At 58.2% G+C, this 14,124-nt stretch overlaps 5 protein-coding genes across 5 annotated transcripts; 3 read left to right on the plus strand and 2 right to left on the minus strand.

Annotated features, from left to right (window-relative positions):
- Nucleotides 1-102: 102 nt before the first annotated feature.
- Nucleotides 103-3,610, plus strand: PHSY_001023 (hypothetical protein; the record flags this gene model as incomplete). Its single annotated transcript, XM_012331655.1, has 2 exons — nt 103-313; nt 1,074-3,610. 2 exons carry the CDS (start codon nt 103-105, stop codon nt 3,608-3,610), a joined length of 2,748 nt encoding a protein of 915 aa, XP_012187045.1.
- Nucleotides 3,611-4,045: 435 nt separating this feature from the next.
- Nucleotides 4,046-4,454, plus strand: PHSY_001024 (hypothetical protein; the record flags this gene model as incomplete). The annotated part of the gene is made up of 2 exons (XM_012331656.1): nt 4,046-4,298; nt 4,378-4,454. 2 exons carry the CDS (start codon nt 4,046-4,048, stop codon nt 4,452-4,454), a joined length of 330 nt encoding a protein of 109 aa, XP_012187046.1.
- Nucleotides 4,455-4,629: 175 nt separating this feature from the next.
- Nucleotides 4,630-6,834, plus strand: PHSY_001025 (potential GPI-protein transamidase complex subunit; the record flags this gene model as incomplete). Its single annotated transcript, XM_012331657.1, has 1 exon — nt 4,630-6,834. One exon carries the CDS (start codon nt 4,630-4,632, stop codon nt 6,832-6,834), a length of 2,205 nt encoding a protein of 734 aa, XP_012187047.1.
- A 203-nt stretch (nt 6,835-7,037) lies between these two features.
- Nucleotides 7,038-11,096, minus strand: PHSY_001026 (hypothetical protein; the record flags this gene model as incomplete). Its single annotated transcript, XM_012331658.1, has 1 exon — nt 7,038-11,096. The coding sequence occupies one exon, from the start codon at nt 11,094-11,096 to the stop codon at nt 7,038-7,040; it is 4,059 nt and encodes a 1,352-aa protein (XP_012187048.1).
- Nucleotides 11,097-12,839: 1,743 nt separating this feature from the next.
- On the minus strand, nt 12,840-14,078 carry PHSY_001027 (hypothetical protein; the record flags this gene model as incomplete). The annotated part of the gene is made up of 1 exon (XM_012331659.1): nt 12,840-14,078. One exon carries the CDS (start codon nt 14,076-14,078, stop codon nt 12,840-12,842), a length of 1,239 nt encoding a protein of 412 aa, XP_012187049.1.
- Nucleotides 14,079-14,124: the final 46 nt, after the last annotated feature.

A 14,124-nucleotide genomic window follows, 5' to 3' on the forward strand; every position in this document is an offset into this window, starting at 1 on the left:
GATGGAGGCCAGAAATGCACCCTGCGGGTTGGCCTGAGTGTCTCGGTGTCGAACTCGGTGTTGCATTTCAAAGCCTGGACGCTGTAACGCGTCCACACGCCCATGCGCTGTCGATCCTTCGAAAGCCAACATCTGGACCAACCAACTCAAACTGGAAGGAAGATTCGAATGCAGCGTGGCCAATCCAATCTGCCATCATGCGGTCAAGTCATGCATGCAAATCTGGCCGCACCCTTCTGCATCAAGAAGACCCGCGGGCTGAAAACCAGAGTGTCGATCCTCCTCCTCCTCTCCGTCGCGACTTTCTGCCTTGGTTCGCTCGTGCATTCCCTCGTTGCGAGCTCGATGATGATATCACATTTTTCCTTCTTCCTGGGCCTCGGGCGCGCGGCCTTGAGTTCGCCTTTGGCAACGCACAATGCCTTGCCGCGCGCCGTATTGCTGCCAAGACTTGTTCAGAACTGCTCCTCACCAACCATCAACGGCGGAGCTCCGGCACATCTGAAGCAGCTCGAGACGATGCGTTGAGAGATGGAGACTGCTTTCATTGGATGGTCTCCTATAGCTCGCAAGCAAGGTTGCTGGTGCTCTTCGGTCTTTGACTCTAACCTCTTGCTTCGGAGCGTCTGTTGATTCTTCTCCGAGCCCCGCTTTTTGGTTGCTCTGGCCCTGTCTCTGTGCCTCGAAAAGGATCGAAATATTATAACTACGCGTGCGCTGCTGCAGCAGTCCAATTTCCCACTTTGGACAAAACGTGGATCGCTCGCTGCACTCTGAGAGCCAGCCGGCCGGCCAGCCAGCCAGCGAGCGCGATGTTGCATTGCGCCGTGCGTGTCAGTGTGTGTGCGTGTGTGTTTCTCGCAAGGAGCAGCATCACCCTAGCTCCTTTCCGTCTCTTTTGCCCACTTTCCATCTTTCCCATCTCACCATCCTCCGTTCGTCGCACTGTCCGCTGCCCATCGAACTAACAGCCGACACCACCAGTACGAATCCTTCTACTGGCTGCTTGTCATAAGAACGCCCCTCCTTTGGTGGTCGTAACACTGGATCGGTCGCCATCGATTCGCTTTCAGCGTACTTCGCGCCGACCACGCTCGCCAGGAAGGAACAGCTTGCCCTGGACACTCAATCCCACAGGGATCCCCAATACAGCGTCGCGCCAGCTGTCATCGTCGCTGTCACGGTCTCGCTGCGTTCAAGCCAGCATCGCGCGTCGGAACAGCCGCACCACCACCCCCATCACATCGACGAGACCGTCTCGTTCACGGAACCGTCCACGGAACCCTTCCGATCCCGTCATTCGTCCTTCTTCCCTTTCCCCATGCTCGCGCAGCAACGTCCAACGCCGCCAATGTCTGGACCTTCGTTCTTCTCCCAGATCTCGTCCTTCTTCGGAGGCAGCGCCGATGGCTCTTCTCGAAACTCTCCTTCGCGCCGCACCACCGCATTTGGCTCTGGCTTCGGCTCATCCTCGCGCAGGGGTCCTCCTCAGGCGCTCAACGCAAACGCTTGGTCGCTTCCGTACAGCTCCAGCAACAACATCCCACACTCTCCCGCCTACCTCCAAAATGGCATCGCCTCGCCCGCCGACAGCCAGTATCCGCCTGCCTCGGGCATCGCTCGTGCATCTTCGCCCTACGGCAATGAGCACGTCTCTGCCATCTCCACCAGCTCTGTCGCCGAGTTCAGCAACATGTATCCCACCGCTTCCACCTCGACTCTCACCGCTGGTCCAGCTAGCCGCTCGGTGAGCGTCTCCGCCGGAGGATCCGTCCCCACTAGCGCCTATCCTCCCATGCGTCATACCTGGAAGCGCATCCGCAAGTGGGCCCACAAAAACTATCCCGAGATCTCCGACACGCTCAACTGGCCCTGCTCCGAAGAGGCGCTCGACGAGCTGGAGATGACCATCGGGTACGCCCTGCCCAGCTGTGTGCGCGAGTCGTACCTTACCTACGATGGTCAGGAGCTCGAATCGAACCAGTCGTGCCAGGACGGTCTGTTCTTCGGCGCAGCGCTCTTGAGCCTGGAGCAGATCGCCGAGGAGTGGAAGTTTTGGCGCGCAGTCGACGAGGACCCCGAAACGGCCGCCAACCCGCAGGTGCGCAACCTCATGGCGAGCTGCCCGAACAAGTGGATTCGCGCCGAATATTCGTGCCGCGGCTGGATCCCTCTCATCACGGACCACGCTGGAAACTACATTGGCGTCGATCTCAGCCCACATCCCGCAGGAGGAGGATCGCCTGGTCAGGTCATCATCTTTGGCAGGGACTTTGATACCAAGGTTGTATGTTGGAAGGGCGAAGGGGCAGGCGGATGGGGACGATTCCTGCAGATGTTTGCTGACGAACTCGAAGCCGGTGCATTCTGGACGCTCGAAGACCCGAACTCGGGCAGCGACGACGAAGAGGATATGATCGGCTACGAAGGCTATTTTAGCGGTGGAGGCGCCGGTGCTGGTCAGGGCGGCGGTGATCGCGGAGGAGAAGGCGCTGCCGGCTTCCGTCTTGCGGGCGAGTACAAGGGATGGCCTGTGCTGGAAGCATGGGCGGATCGCTCGGTGCGCCTGTGGGAGTCGGTCGGATTGGCGCCGGGCAAGCCGCAGGGGACTCCGCACCTGCAGCAGAAGCCTCTGCCCGAATCGGTGGTGGACCGACAGTCGCACCATCTCGACATACTCGGAGGCGACACGGGCACGCCGCCTGCGCTGCACGCTGTCGACGAGAACGGCGAGGCGATCGAAGCCGAGGCAAGCGGATCCAGCCGCAACCCAGCGGTGGGCAGGGAAATCGAGGGCGAAGTGTCGGTGGATGGACCGGCACACCCGTTGGCCGACGCTTCGCTCGGCGGAGATACGAGCGTCGAGATCCTTCTCGCTGCAGCTGACGAGAGCTCGCCCGTCGATGCCAACGGTGGCGATGCTTCGATCACCAGCGGAAACGAGAGCATCGATGCGAATCTGACTCCTACCAACAGCACACGTCGCGTATCCGGAATGCTCTCGCCTCCGCTTCCCGAGACCAAGGCGTCGCTGCGCAAGCAAAAGCAGCGGGAGGAAGGATGGGGATCGCCCATGCTCGGCTCTGCATCGCCCTCGATGGGTGGTGGACAGCCACGCCGACCGGTGCGACCGGCGCCTGCTCCGGCGGCCATGCTGGATCTGCCCACCTTCGAGGACGTCAAGGCGATTCAAGCGGCAGCGCTCGCCGACGACGGCAAATCGCACAGCGTTCAGTTCGATTCGCAGCAGGGACGTAGTTCGTTTGGCAGCCTAGGGTTCCGCGACTTTGCGGGCAAGATCGGTGCTGCTGGAATGGTCAACGGCAACGGTGTGACGAGTCCTCGCGTGGGCGATGGAAAGCGATCCGAGTCGGTGGAGTTGGAGACGAGGACGAGTGTAGAGCAGAGGGGAGGGGGAACTTCGAGCCACATTGTGGGGCAGAGAGGTAGAGCGAGAGGGTTGGGGTTGGAGACGGACGTTGAGGCGACGGCGGATAGGCTGGCAGGTATGAAGGTGAAGCCGCAGCAGCCGTCGTTGATTGATGCGAATTCGGCTCCGGGCTCGCCCATGTTGAGGGGTGAGGCGGAGGTGCCGGCTGCGCTTGCGTAGAGGAGTGGCAGATCAAGTGCATTACTGAATGAACGATTTTTGAACAGAGGTTGGGGAGTGAAGCGCGCGCGTGTGTGTGGGAAGGGGTCAACGGAGTGAGTTGTGTCTCAGTGGTTGGTGGTGAAGTGCTCGACAGAGGCGCACGATGTTGAACGGAGTGAATGTATCAAAACTGGTATTCGAGAAAGTGCGTGTGCTATTGCGAGAACATTCGTGTAGATGGTGCCGTTGTGGTGCATTCTACTTGCCGTGGTTGGGGAAGCATTCTGCGAGGGTCTGTATATGCCAAAAGAGTGTTGCAGAGCAAGGTTCAGTGGTCTTTCCCTTGAGATTCTCATGTGGCATGTCTGCGGACTCACCTTGTTATGACGGTCCTGGGCGTGTTGTACCAGCGCAGGTTCGCGGACGGTGAGGAGGAACGTCTGACGGCAGGTCATGCACATGACGTTTTTGGCGGCTTCGTTGATCTTTTTCTGCGACTTAGCGTCTCCTCCTGCGGCCTTTGCGTTTCGCTCTCGCTTCTGCTGTGCTCTGGAGGGGTTTGATCGGAAGGGGAAACGGATCAAGAAAGCATGTGTTAATGTCTTGTCATCACCTTGCTCCGAAGGTGGCCGAAACGACGACGACTTACTTTGCGCCGTTACCCATCGTGAGGTGTCGTTCGAATCGTTGATGAGAAGAGATGAAGGTAGGGCAGGATGGAAAGGAGTGATGGTCGGATAGAAACGAAGAAAGCAAGTTCGATAGTGTCGTGTGTTTGTCTGCAGAAGAGCACGTTTTTCTCTATCAAGACCCTGAAATCCCTGAGCCCGCCTGCAAGTTTTCTTCTGAGACCCAGCGGTAAATCTAACAGCTCAAGCCCCTCGCTAGTCGACTTAACACTGCGGAAGCACGCGTCAAAGTGTTGTTCTTAACGGAAAGGAATGCGCACAATCCACTTTGCCTTTCGCACATTTCCACCATCTTGCCTCATCCGCACTTGCTCTTCTTCTCGAAGACGAGGAGGCGACAGCTTCAAGATGATCGCATCCGGATCAACGCCCAATACTCATACCCGTCGATCGAAGCGCAGACGGCACACACGCTGGCCGACCTTCCTCACCCTCGCCTCGCTCATCGCAGTTTCCCTGACGACCCCTGCCCACGCTGCACCCTCAACAACAGACTCCAACATCGCCGGCACACCATCCGAATCGCTGCACGAGACGCTCCTCCTCAAACCGCTCCGTGACGGTCGCGTCCTCTCCTCGTTCGAGTTCACCCTCTCCTCCACCTCCTCCTCCACGTCCAACTTCCGCCTGCTTCCACGAGCGCTCCTCCAACCCGTCCAACACTTTGGTGTTTCGGAAGTGCATCTCTCGCTCAACTCCGGGAGATGGAAGTATGACAGCTGGGGATCTCCGGTGACGCTTCTGAAGCGAAGAGGCGGGTATGCGGAGGAGGTAGGGGAGATGGGGAAAGTGAGGGTGGGGGAGGAGAGCGTTGGAACGGGGGCAGAGTTGTGGGCACGATTCGATAACGGGCAGGACAGTGCGGAGAGCTGGAAAGGACTGACGAGCGCATTGGCGGGGCTGTTCTGTACCAGCTTGGATGCGTTGGATGAGAGGCAGACGGTGCAACCGCATCATGCCTTCTCGTCGAGCACGAGTGGCGGAAAAACACTGCACGCGCTGCTGCCGACAGAGGGAGTCTGCACGGAAAACTTGACGCCCTTCCTCAAGCTTTTACCCTGCAAGAACTCGGCTGGGCTGGCGACGCTTCTCAATCCTTTGTCGCTGTTCAGCGCCACCTTTCATGGCTTGGCGATCCACGTAACGAGACTTCCTTCAAGAGTATACATGGACAACGGAAGAGAGGAAGACGGAGGATGGCAGGTCAAGCTCACGTTCACCTCGGTCTTCTCCCCTGCGGTGACGCGTGACGTCAGCATCCGAAACTGGTCCATCGGCTCCCTCTTCGGCAGGACGCTCGACACTCGTTGTCCGCTGGCCGATTCGAGTCTGGTCCGGATCTTGAAGCCTGACGAAACGGAGGGTGGGGCAAAGTACCAGATCGGTCCGCTCCCGCCTTTTCCGACGTGTACGCGGCCTGGAGATGAACGTCACTGCCACACCAGTCAAAAGGTCGGAAAGGGTGGGAGGAAGCGGTACGAACACTTTCCCGTACTGGAAGAACAGGACGAAGTGACGGACGAGCTGGCTGCTTCGGGATTGTTGGCCTTCGAGACGGAAGAGGAGACACGGGAGTACGAGCAGCGGTTGAAGACTCGATGGGCAACATACCTGGACACGGTCGATGGGGAGTACCTCCATGACCTTTCGCAGGGGCCTGCGAAACGTGATGGCCCTCTGGACGTCAAGATGAGCTGGCCGCACGAGACGCGTTTCACCTATCCCTCTTCCAACAACACCGGTACCGCCGAGCAAGTGATCCAAGTCGACCGAACGCTCATCGGCTCCGGGCAGGAGCGAACAACTTTGCAAGTGACGCTCACCAACAACGACGGTCGACTAGCCCAACGCGTACTGTGGTACGAAAGTCTCGGCTACTTTGTTCAGCCGTACCTGCATACTCTGCGGCATTCGATCGAGTATCTTCCCTCTTCGACCAGTGCAGGGGAAGACGAGTTGCTTAGAGGCGTAGCAGACTACACGGATCCGGTGGAAGAGCTCATCTATCAGCCGACACGCGGCAAGAGGGGTGGTAGGAAACCTTTTGTGATGGAAGCGGTGGTGAGGTTGCCAGCGAAGAGCAGGGTGGTGTTGACGGTGGAGTTGAAGAAGTCGTTCGTGGCGTACAGTCAGCATCCGCCGGATGCGCATAGGGGTTTCGATTTGAGTGGGGGAATTGTGTTTCCCATTGCGGCGGTGGATCCGAGGGAGGAGTTGAGGAGACACTCGGGCAAGCATACCACTGATCGAAAGCAGCTTCAGCCTCCTATCGATCGCACGTCCTGGCAAGATCTATTGGTTCGCTTCGCAAAGACATCTGGCCTGTTCGAATCCAACGCTAAACCAAAACCCATCACAACCAACAAGAACACTCCCATCCGATTCTCCAAAACTCAAACCCGAATCTACACCCTTCCCCGTCTCGTCGAGTTGGCAACTCCCGACTTCTCGTTCGTCTACACCAACATCATCTTCACAAGCACCGTCATGGCGCTCTTCTTCGGAAGCTCGTTGAACACTGTGCTCCGCACATTCACCGATTTCGTCCTCTAGAAGACGCGATGCGAAACAAGAAAGGTGGGACTTTGAATTGTAGCTTACTGTACAAAAAAGGCTTCCATTGATTCACGGATGTGTGTGTGTGTGTCACTTGACATTGTTCGATATTGTTGCAAAAAGACGAGACGATTACAGGTTGCGTGGTGTACAGTTTTTGAGTGGACAGAGAAGATGCGACGAGAGAGTGGGAAGTAGACTCAGCCGCCCCATTCGAAGCATTCGCTGACGACGTTGACGATGCCTCGCGCGTCGCCGCGTCGAACTTTGGACGGATCCACCTGCTTGCTGACGATGCTGCGAAGCACAATGTCGAGCGACTTTGGTCCGCACCCTGCGACGAGCGTTCGTCCCTGGCTAGCGTCGACCTCCTGTCGGATGATGCGATCCAACTTTGGATGGCCGGGCTGTGCAAGCTCAGCGACGACGCGCAGATCGAGATCTTCTTCGGCATCTAGATCGATCGGTGCATCGTCCAGTGGCGATTTCGGCGACGGAACCGGCGGAATGCCAGTGTTGAGCAGATTGAGCGAGGAAGATCCGGCGCGACCTCTGCCACCTAGACCTCCACGGCGGCCACTCTCCAGATCCTCGGCGTCTCGGAAGTCGGAGCGGAGCGGATACTCGCTGCCGTAGGGAGTGGCGAGTGGCGATGGCGACAGGCGTGGAGTGCTAGCCCCGGAAGCTGCACCGAAAGGCGGAGGTGGAGCCAATTCGCCGTGCGACGACCCAGGCCGAGACGGACTGGGCGAGACGGAAGCGGACGATGGTTCGACGCTCGAGTCTGCCGTGCTGTGCGGCGGCAGGAGCAAACCGGCAGAGTATGGAGGGTAGAGCTGCCTCCTGTCGTTGCTCCCTTGTCGAGACTGTTCTGCCTGCTCAGGGGACCAGGTACTCTCTCCAAAGCCGTTGCCGCTGAGCAGTCTGCCTCTCGAATCGCCGAGATCTTGTTCGGGGGCGTGGTGCGGTCGCAAGTCGCTGCCAGGGCCTCTCGGGCCCGGGGGCCAGGGCCCATCTGAGGGCCGACGATCCGTCTCGTAGGGCTGTGGCCTACGAATGCCATTGCGCTCCTCATACATGGCTCGCTGAGCTTCAAGCACCTGTTCGTCTCGGTTGAGCTCTGCGTTGGCCTGCCTAGCGCCTCGGCCGCCTTTGCGCTTGATCGTGTTGCGTCGGGTCTTTGCGCGGCGCAACTTTCCTTCGGATCGGATGCGCTTGTTCATCTCTTCCTCCATGGCGGTAGGTGCACTCTGGTCCTCGCCATCGAAGTGCGTGAGATCGTAGGCTGTGATGTCGTACTCGTCCTGTTCGGGCCCTTCTGTAAAGCGGGCGGCCCGAGACATGCTGGCATCTCCGGTGTTCCGGCCTGCGAAGCTATCGTAACTGGGACCATCAAATTCGGATTTCTGCGTACCGTCGTAGGTTCGTCCTCCAGCCGACCCGCGTCTCGGGGCACCGGGCAGTGCCGAATGGTGGTTGAAGTGCGTCACGAACAGGTCGACCTGCAAGAGCTCCGGAGGCACCATTTCGATGCACCTGCGGAGGGCGGCCGCAACCCACTGGAGATGCGAAAATTCACGCATGATCCACACAAAGCGAACGCGGCGGGTCAGGAACCTCCTTCCTCCCTTGCCGCCCTTGCCAACCTCTTTGGCACCCACCATGCATGCGCAGAGATGCTCGAGGACAGACATGCCAAAGCTGACACCGGATCCGCCGCATACGATGACGACGGTCGAATGAATGCCCCAATGTGTTCGATCCGCCGAGCCGTATGGACCGTCGACGATGGCTCGGATGTGGACGCCTGTGGTATCCTTGCCAAGAGTGGGGACCATGGACGTGCCGGGCATGCCATACATGCCAGCGCCCTGGTGCGCGTCGGCGGCAGCTTGAATCTGCATCTGCCGCTTCTTGGCGACAAAGTTCCAAAGATGACGGGTGAAGCCATGTCGGCATCGGACGAGCAAGACCATGGTGCGCTCCTCGCCCTTGACCTTCTGTGCGCGAGCGAGGCCCTTTTCGGCATCGGCATCGACAAACTCGGTGGCGACGGGGAAGTCGGCGTCGTGTGCCGATGCTATGGTAAAAGGGTGGGATTCCCAAAAACGGACGCTGGGTACATTGAGATAGACCCACTGACCCGGCTTCCAAGACATCTTGTTTGGCGTCCGTAGCGTGAGACGCAGCGTCTTGCCGGGCAACAGCTGCACAAACGCGAAACCTGGTCGGATGACGGCAGCCACGTCGGAAGACATTGCAGGACGCGGCCTGAGCTGACGCGCGACTGAGCTAGACGTGACGCTGAACATGGTGGACGGCCTCGTCGAAAGCACTGTAGAGGATTCGCTCCGCCATTGGCCGTCCTTCCTCGATGCGATTTGCGAGTCTGGTGCTGTGGGAGGAAGACGAGGCTCGGGTGGATCTTGGAGCGCATACTTGACGTCGTAGCTTGCTTCTTTTGCGTACTGCTGTGGGAGAGGGGGCAAAGGTTCCATGGGTGGTGGTGGTGGCGGGTAAACGTCGGCGTTGGACAGACGCGATGGGATATAGTCTTGGATGAGGTCATTGACAGGATCGTATCGAGCACTGAAGCGCGTCGCTCTCCTCTGCAAGTCTACAGCCTGACTCTGGGACGACAGCTCGTCGCGTCCATCAAGAGGGTGTCGTGCGGCTCCTGTAGCCAGTGGATCTCGCGCTGATTCGCTAGTAGGTGGACTTGGGATCTTGCGTGATTCGTTGTCTTGGGCGGAGCCGATGAGCGTGAGTTCGTATTCGGAAGGTGCGTGCTTATGAGACGAAGACGAGCTCGTGACGGTACCGTGACCTCGAGTCGAGGCAGTGGATGGTCTGGCGCCAGTACTGGAGGGACCGAAAACCCGGTCTGGGCCCATGTACACGTGGTGAGAGCCGAAATACGGGTTGCGATGATCGGTGCGCTGCTGGTGCTGTTGATGCGGTGGAGGCAGGGACGGTCGCGGAGCATATCGCTGCGGTGGTCCCGACCACGTGCCAGAGTGAGAGTGTGGCATGTGAGGCTTTGGAGCGAGAGCAAATTGGGGCTTGCGACCGGCGAAACCAAGGCCGTTGATCCAAGCCACCTTGAGCGCCCTGGTGAGACGCTCTGCGACCCACCAGGCGAGTGGAATGTACATCCATTGTGCCAGTGGAGGATGGTGCAGCATGGCGGTGATGATGAAGCCGGCGACAGTGACGACATGAGCAATGTAGAACCATTCGTAAAAGCGACTGCGGATGGGTCCGACGGAGAGGACGATCATGGCGGTGAGGAAGCCGTACGAGACCCAACCCCAGCGGAATTTGGTCCACATGAAGACAAAGGACCAGACGGGCTCGCCGATGCGCGTGTCTTTGTTCAGCTGAATGCACCACGTGACGAGGTGGGCGGTGCCAAAGAGCCAGATGATCCTGCCTCCCCACTTGTGCAGGAAGGAGAGCCGATCGAACGAGTAGCCGCCAAAGAAGCGTGTCGAGAGTAGCGCAAAGGGCACCTGTTTGAGGGCCATGATGAGAACGATGGGAACGAGGCCCATGGTGATGTCACCGGTGCGGTCGCCAGTAGTCCACCAGGTGCGGTATGGCAAGGTGTTGTACGGCGGATAGGTGGTAACGGAAGGATAGCTGCCCTGTCCCCACTGGACACGCTTGTGCAACGTTTGCAAGGCTCGACGGGAGAGGCCGGCCATGTTGGTGGTTTGCGAAGGCCAGCTCTGGGAAAAGTCGAAGACGCCATAGTTGGGGCCGATGAAGTCGGCGCCAACGAGCGTCAGGACGATGGGTACTGCGAGCATGAAGAAGAGCAGGACGAGTCGACCGAAGCTGGGAAACGTAAAGATGCGTCGAGTTGCCAGCGGTGCGTAAGCACGGCTGAAGCCCTTGCTGTCCTTCTGGATGAGGTTGCCATGAATGTCGACGCGCTTGCCGAGCTTGTAAACGCGATTCTTGGTAGCCCACCGCTTCCACAATGCGCCAATGTAGGATCTGTCGCCGAAGCCAAGCATGTGAAATGTGCCGAGCACGAGGCAGACGACGATGGTGACGAACCACAAGAGGTAGACGTAGCGATAGGACGAGGCGGGAAGCATGTGTGCAGGAAAGTAGCCCTGCAGGTACTGGTACTTGAGCTGGTCGGGATCAAAGCAAGAGCCAGAGCACCCGCCGCCGGAGCCAGAGCCGGAGCTTGCACCAGGTGAGTAAGCCCCGCCAGACGAGCTGACGCCGGGGGAGTAGGACGACATGGTGGTGTTCGACTTGGCCTCCGCCGCTTGCGAAGGTGGCAAGGCTTCTCGATGTATGCTTCAAGCCAGTATACGAGTAGATTTCGTGCTAGGTGAATTGTACGTCGGGACGGGTTTCGTCTAGCCGCAAACCTCTGGGAGGTGCTTCAACATCGATTCCAGCTGCGCGGCCTACTGCGCGGCGGTGGCTGGTTGCTAGAAGGTACGTTACCACGCGCAGACGAAGCGGTCGACGAGTACGCCAAGCTGTATTCACGTCGAAAGAGGTTCCGGTCGAGAAGTCGCCGTCGGTTCGCGTAGGCAGGCAATCAGGGAAGGTAAACCGCACCGAATGTAGTTGGACAGACTGGAGCGGCAATTGTGGCAGCCGCGGCAAGAAGAGTAGGGTGGCGATGGCGATGGGAAAGGCGAAGGTGGAGTGTGATGAGGGCGTGGTCGGAAGGCAAGATGTGTGCTAGCGTCGAGGGTGGATACCTCCACGGAAGATCGGGCTGGACAAAAGTTGAGGCTGCGAGGTTTGATCCGTGACTGAAGTGTGACAGCATCCAAATTCGTGCATCAGACCGCGTGGAGACTGCAGACAGCCGCAGCAAGGCACAGCTGAGCGGCGCAGAAATGAGATTTTGAACGAGAAGAGAGCTTCTGCGAGTCTTGGCGGGGCTGAAGGAGGGAAGTGCTCTTCTTTGCAGAGATGGTTCGTCGTATCTGCGCGAAGTGCGCGAACAGCACGAACAGCATGGACAGCGAACACCTTTCACTATTTGATCCCGAGTCCGAGGCCAAGAAGCACTCACAAAATTTCGGACGATCGCCGAGCTGACTGACACTTTACGGCACTAGGCTGTTCGGCTCGGCTCGATTCGAAATGGAGAAAATATTTCTTTATTAAAAATCATAAAAAGTTGCCAAGCCCCGGCAATGGACAAGAAAGGAGAGCGTGACGGCATCACGCCGACCCGCACTTTTGCAGTGTGTGACATCGCTGTGTGGTTTTCTGCTTATTCGACGCGATCTGGCGTTGGTGAACCCTGTTCTGCTGCATCTTTCGACCATGCATGCTCACTCGGCGAATTTCGCAGGTCGACGCGTTTCCGACGCCACCCAATGTGCATTTTGCGTTCAAGGCATGCTGTCTTTTTGACCGGCACGGCCGATCCGAGATTGCAGAACTTGAACAGAAGCTGCGTGAGGTTGTCTGCGGCCCACGAACGATGACAGTCCACATGTTTCAGAAACCTTGAGCGGAATCTGTCCGACCGCCGGCGCCAGAGTACCAATGGAACCCAGGCACGTCGAGCAGTATTCTAGACGTTGAACAAGACTTAGCGGCGCACGCACCGGCCATTTCCGAAACACATTGGCAGACCGTTTGAGTCGCAGCCAGCGTTCCTTGCAGCAACCTCGGCTGGGCAATGCACGATGCACTCTGCACGAGCCTCGTCCAAGCCATCGTGCCCACATCGCATGGATAGAGGCTAAGGTGGTGGAGCAGAGGCGTGCCCACATCGCATAGACAGAGGCTAGGGTGGTGGAGCAGCGGTCTTGCGGCTCATAAGATCGGCAGGATTCGGAAACGGATGAAAGCTGCCGTGCGCTGTCAAGTCTTGAGTGTTTCGTGTGGCATTGGCCTTCGCAGACTCAAACAGACACAAGTTGCTTCCTCAGTGATAAGTTATGCTGATCTACCTGCATTATGACTTTTTGAGTGGATAAATTTGGGTGAACGTCATGTGCCGTGACGGCTCACTCCTTCTTCTTGGTCGAAGTACTCTTGCGACTGGATCGTCTGACAGTAGACTCGCGTTCCTTGTCCGCCTTGCCCTTCTTCTCATCCTTGTCCTTCTCCTCTTCCTCTCCATCCGTCCAGTTCCACACCTCCTTGAACTCTCCGCGAAGCGCAGCAGTCAGGAAGACAGCACCGGTGCATGCGGGACTCAGGTAGAGCAGAGCGGGTTGGGCCGCCTTGAAAAAGTGCATCACGCCCATGGTCGTGGCAAGACCGGCAACGTATGCGGCGAGCGTAGCTTTGAAATAAGGCTTGTCGTAGCGAGTATAAGACTTGGTGAAGCTCGACGAAGGCTTGGCTTCGCTGGCAACGAGCTGGTCGTATCGGAGTGCGAGCGCAACAAAGATGCCTGGGATCACAATGTCGCCGAGTCCAAGCATGGTGAACTGGAGTTTTGGCAGCGGTTCTCGCGCTTGAATCGCCCACAAGGCCTCGAGGATGTTCTTGGGCCAGACGATCTTGATGGGAGCGTCGAAGTTGCGGGCGACCGAGACCATGACCGGGGTAGCAAACACCCAAAAGATGTCGTACACGAATAGACCGCCGAGCATGATGGCGCCGGTGCGGAACGAGTCGAGCGACATGAGCGCAATGGCGTTGAGCGCCAAGGAGAGCGCGAGCAAGTTGCTGATGATCCAGTTCTTGGTGACAAGATACACTCCCACCAGCAGAGCCGAGACGATGATGAGCGCAACGTCGACGTGGGTGAAGGAGAGCTTGAAAAGGCGACCGTGTCCACGCTGGTCGAGGTAAAGCCGAAAGTTGGGCAGCTTCTTCCACAAAGCGCGGCCCACGATGGCGCGAGTGGTGGTTACGAGCGCCTGGCTGAGTGCAAGACAGCCGACGAAGCCAAAGTAGAAGCTCAGCAGCAGATTGACGTACTTTTTGTTGAGGTACTTGAAGATGAGGAAGAGTCCGAATAGCACGGCCGAGCCCATGATGGGGAACCACATGGCATCGGACGAAGTGACTCTGTCGAGCACGTCGTCGTCCTCATCCGACTCCGAGTCGGAATCACTGTCAGAGTCAGAGTCGTCCGAAGCTCGGCTGGACTTGCGCTTCTTCTTGACCGCCTTGAGCAGATCTCGAGTCGTCTTGGGCGTCTTGAGGGACGAGAAGGAGCCAAAGTAGATGGGAGCTACGGCGCCGGCCATAAGAACGCCGTAGGCGATGAAGAGATCTCTGTCGCCCGACATGATGGGTAGTGAGGTAGTGCAGATGGTCTTTCTCGAAATTCGGGTC

Source organism: Pseudozyma hubeiensis, assembly GCF_000403515.1.
Source record: "Pseudozyma hubeiensis SY62 DNA, scaffold: PHS13, whole genome shotgun sequence".
NCBI classification, from domain to species: domain Eukaryota; kingdom Fungi; phylum Basidiomycota; class Ustilaginomycetes; order Ustilaginales; family Ustilaginaceae; genus Pseudozyma; species Pseudozyma hubeiensis.